Source organism: Medicago truncatula, chromosome 4 (genome assembly GCF_003473485.1).
Source record: "Medicago truncatula cultivar Jemalong A17 chromosome 4, MtrunA17r5.0-ANR, whole genome shotgun sequence".
In the NCBI taxonomy this organism is placed as follows: Eukaryota; Viridiplantae; Streptophyta; class Magnoliopsida; order Fabales; family Fabaceae; genus Medicago; species Medicago truncatula.
The window spans coordinates 31,493,911-31,498,592 of record NC_053045.1 but is presented as its reverse complement, the minus strand read 5'-3'; the positions used below and the strand labels follow the sequence as shown (position 1 = coordinate 31,498,592).

The window sequence follows — 4,682 nt, the reverse complement described above, 5'->3', positions numbered from 1 at the left end:
TAAAACCCTATATAATACCTTTAGTTTTATTTTTGCTTTTTCTTTTCTGGGCTAGGTCTATATTCCGCATGTTTTTTTATTTCCTTTTTTCTTGAATATTTTTAGCTTATAAAAGAGAGAGAATAAGAGGATAATGTGAGTATGAGAGAGAAAATTGTTAAAAAGTTGTCACAAAGTGGATGTACAAATATCATTTCTCATAAAAAAAATAGTGTTAATTAAAATTAAAATTATACTAATAAAAAAAGATGAAAAATAATACAGTACACTATAATTAAGCAATGTCAAAACAACTTGACGTGGATGAAGTTATTCAATATGAGATGAAGGATAGCATCCATTGATTTATTCAAATAAAATTTAAATGAAAAAGGAAAGGAAGAAACAAACGTGTAATAGTATGAAGAATGAAGCACCACAATCGTGAAGATTGATAAGTTATGATAAACAGTCATAATAGTAAAGAAATCATCGATAAAATTTAAACAAGTTTTAGTCCAACAATTTAGAGAGGAGACTCACTCTCACTCAAAAAATCACATTAAGAGGAAATTCCATTTAAGAGGAGATTCATGGAGAATGACAACAAACCCTTTTTTTTTTTTGTGGACAAAATCAGCAAGCTCTATTATTGTACAATAAGAAGTGACATTTAAATATTTGGATTAGTGTTATTTTGAGTTATACTTAAAGGGAGTTCAAGGATTATATATTTGAATGACTGAGGTGAAGGAATTAAGGAATGAAGTGATAAGAAGCTCTATTCATTCCAACTTTGAGTTATAATAATAATTTTGTTACACTAAATTATACTTACAGAATATCTATAATTGTTTTTAACACGCAATTAGGGTATAAGTTCAACATATTCTGTCATGTTGCATTCTACTAATCTGCTTAGTAATTAGGCTACCTCTCATCTCAGTCACCTAAAAGAGAAAACTTGTAATTCCGAAATGATAGATATCATTGATTAACTGTGACAAACGTATCATGGCCCAAATAAAAGATAGAATAACAGAAAAATTCTGTCTATACGTGCCAAATTGATAATGAATCCAAAAATTCTACTATATGGAGGGTACTATTCCATTCCACTAACTAATTTAATTAGTATTTCCTATGCCACAGATGACGTCATCATCCTGAAATGCCAATATCAAATGATGAGTGACCATGCGTGTACCACATGAACGGTCGATATGCAAACTTGCTTATATAATATGATGCTATATATATGTGCAGCATAACTCAGTTGATAGGCAAATTACAGTAGATTTTGAACGAGTGATTTTTCAGTTAGTTAGATAGAAATTTTAGTCATTAAATTATTTGACAAAAAAAAAATAGCATCTTATATTCTTTAATAGGATATATTAATTATTGTTGTATAGAATCTTGATCAAAAAGCAAAATAGAATAATAATAATAATATTGATCAAACGTGATAGTTAGTCTAATTGAGAAGGATTCAACTTTGATTTCATAAGAATCTGATTTCAAATATCTATTTTAATATGAGTATTTTGTTTATGAATAATAATGTAATAGTATCTTTGTCAAAGCTCTCTAAGCTTCGAGACAACTTTTTCAACTCTAAAGAACCCATGAATTCAACTAGCCGAAACATTTCAACTTTTATTTTATCAAGTTCATATACAAATTAGTTATATCATAGGATCAATTGAGATATGACAGGATTTATTAATCAAATTGTGAAAAGCTTATTTTGTGCATGGTGCAAGACTATTTTACTTATATATAGTAAACAAGGTCATAAAGGTAACAAATCTTTTGAGGGGCAAAAAAACCTTTTCACGTTGAAGACAAAAATGTGATGAGGGACCAAAAAAACCTTATCGTCTCCCGTGTGAAAAAAGTTTTTAACCCCTCACCAGATTTGAGACTATTTTACCTATATATGAAGGACTAAAAACCTTTTCACACAGGAGACAGAAACGATTAATTTTAAAAAGAGTAGACTACTTTCACGAGCGTGATAAAATAAGAAATAATTAGTACAATTAAACCAACTTTTTATTATATATATAAAAAAATCTTAGATATTGTGAGTTTGTGACAGAACAGAAACCATATAAATACTGTCCAAGTGTCTGCACACTGCACAGGTCCCCTCAAGCATATCTAACAACAAGAAGTAAAAATCCTCTGATCAAGATTCAGAAAGAAAAAAAATGGTTTCACAAGAAATAAGTAGAAAAGGTCCATGGACAGAACAAGAAGATTACAAATTGGCATATTTTGTAGGGTTATTTGGTGATCGTAGATGGGATTTTATAGCAAAGGTTTCAGGTTTGAAGGTGGCGGGAGAGAGTAATAAATAGGTATGCTTATAAGGGCATGCTGAATTATAATAGAAGCATTAATTCCTTTAACCATGTTTTTCTGTTTCTCACACTTTGTTGTAGGTTTGAGTAGATCAGGTAAGAGTTGCAGGTTACGTTGGGTTAATTATCTTCACCCTGATCTCAAACGTGGCAAGATGACACCACAAGAAGAAAGACTTGTTATGGAACTTCACTCTAAATGGGGAAATAGGTTTGAGACTGAATAATATTATGCAGACTCACTATTTTCCTTTTCTTTTCCTACTACTTCATATATCCAAATACATCTCATGTCAATCATAATTGGATTGGATTCTCGACGGCTGCAATATGGTGCTCAAACAGTAAGGACGGTTAGATTTACAGAGAAGTTTTTTTTCTCTCAAAATCTAATAGTCCTTACATTGCAGCACCGTAATAACTATAGAAGATCCTTGTCAAATATACGAAATAGAATCTTCTACAATTGCAGTAAAGTGCTGCAGCTGTAAGGACTATTAAATTTATAGAGAAATTTTATCTCTCTAAATCTAATAGTCTCCACTACCGCTGCCATAGAGGATTCAAGTCCTTGCTCAGATAGGCTGATGCAGTGATGAACAAGATTGCGTTGTGGCCTCAGAGTCGCAGTGACATAAAAATTGCGGTGTCTGGTCTTAGTTTGGCGTCGCATACTTTTCCTTATGTATTTTTATGAAAATTATTGAATAGATTTGGTTTTGAATTTCTATGGTTACTCAAGTTTCATAGACGTAGCTATGTGTGATGATTGCAGATGGTCAAGAATTGCTAGAAAACTACCTGGAAGAACAGACAATGAGATTAAGAATTACTGGAGGACACACATGAGAAAAAAGAGGGCACAAGAGAAAAAACACGCAACACCTTCGATTTCATCATCACCTGATCAATCTTCTAGTTGTCAATCCTCACATTTCTCAAATAGTAACCATGGTGTGGATTCACATGCTTCCAACAAAGAGTCTGAAGAAGAAAATTACCAAGTCCAAGAAATTGAACAAGGGTACTCAATGGATGATATATGGAAAGATATTGCTATGTCTGAAGATGACATCAATGTTCTTCAACCTGATTTTGATGGAACTAGTGAAGAGAATAGCAATAATTTATCTTGTCCTATAATGCCTTCTACATCATCATGGGATTATTCATATTTAGATCCATTGTGGGTGATGGATGAAGAAGAAAGCAAGATGTTATTCCCTCCTATTGGTGACCAATATTTTTCCTTCTATGATCAACAAGGGAACACATTTCTAACTGGTTAATCAAGATTATTCTTTTTTTTTCTTCTTCAATATTTTGTTCATATGTGTACCATCTGTCATAAGATAGCCTAATTAACATGTATATAGCATAGTATATGTCTTTCTGAAAGGGATTTGATGCGGTAACTGTTTCTGCAGTTTTTCAGTCTTGACCGTCCGATCTAAACCGATGAAGATCGTTTAAACTTGATTTTGTTATTGTGTAATCTGAATTGTCCGATCTCAAATTAACGGTCAAGATTTTTTACTGCATGTAAATATGTGTTTCTCTTTAAGCATGGCTGTAATAAATCTCAAGAGTAATTGTTATCTATGTTTGTGCTTTTACTTTAAAGAAATGTTCCAATATAGAAATGATATGTTTTTATATGAATGTAAAATATCAAGCACTTGTTCTAATTTGTTTCAATCTGATTTGGATACCTATCATTATAGCACTTAATTTCATATTTTATCAGCAGCCACTAGTTAATGGTTGAATAATCTATACATAAAACTTTCCAATCAGAATAGAATAAGATGCACAAGCACAACATATTGGCCAAGCAAAAGTAATTTATCACCCATCACACACGCGTTGCTAGTGGAAAAATACACTAGTTCCATAGTAATAAAAAATCTTGGATTTGTTTTTCAAATCTGTGTGCTCTAAAGTTACCTTTTGAAATGTTATTCCCCTTTAATGTTATAGTCACTACTAAATGGCTATTGTATATAAAGAAAATCTGGTCAAAAAAATGAGAGTTTACTCTGTGTACGAAGATAATTAAAAAGAATACTGATGCTAGTGATCTCATATATATTAATATATGACTTAAAATTAAATATATTAGACATGTTTCTTTATTAGAATGAAAATTCATAGAGGTAAAAGAGATTGACACTGGTTCCAATAATATGAATAACAAAAATTGTGAATATAAGAGATACAAATAATGATAAAAACGCCCCTTAACATATATTATCGAACATCTCTTCTCAAATTCATGATGCACTAATAGGAAGTATTGGGAGTTTGTCAATCAAGAAACAAAAAATGTTTAAT

At 31.1% G+C, this 4,682-nt stretch overlaps 1 protein-coding gene across 2 annotated transcripts; it reads left to right on the top strand.

Moving 5' to 3' along the window:
* Positions 1-2,100: 2,100 nt before the first annotated feature.
* On the top strand, positions 2,101-3,971 carry LOC11414413 (transcription factor MYB59). 2 transcript variants are annotated; one of them, XM_003606569.4, is made up of 3 exons: positions 2,101-2,345; positions 2,430-2,559; positions 3,124-3,971. In XM_003606569.4, exons 2-3 carry the CDS (start codon positions 2,504-2,506, stop codon positions 3,635-3,637), a joined length of 570 nt encoding a protein of 189 aa, XP_003606617.1. In that variant the 5' UTR covers positions 2,101-2,345; positions 2,430-2,503; the 3' UTR covers positions 3,638-3,971. The 2 variants fall into 2 exon arrangements, with proteins under 2 accessions (XP_003606617.1, XP_003606615.2); XM_003606567.4 differs by having other exon boundaries at positions 2,121-2,559.
* The last annotated feature ends 711 nt before the right edge of the window (positions 3,972-4,682 follow it).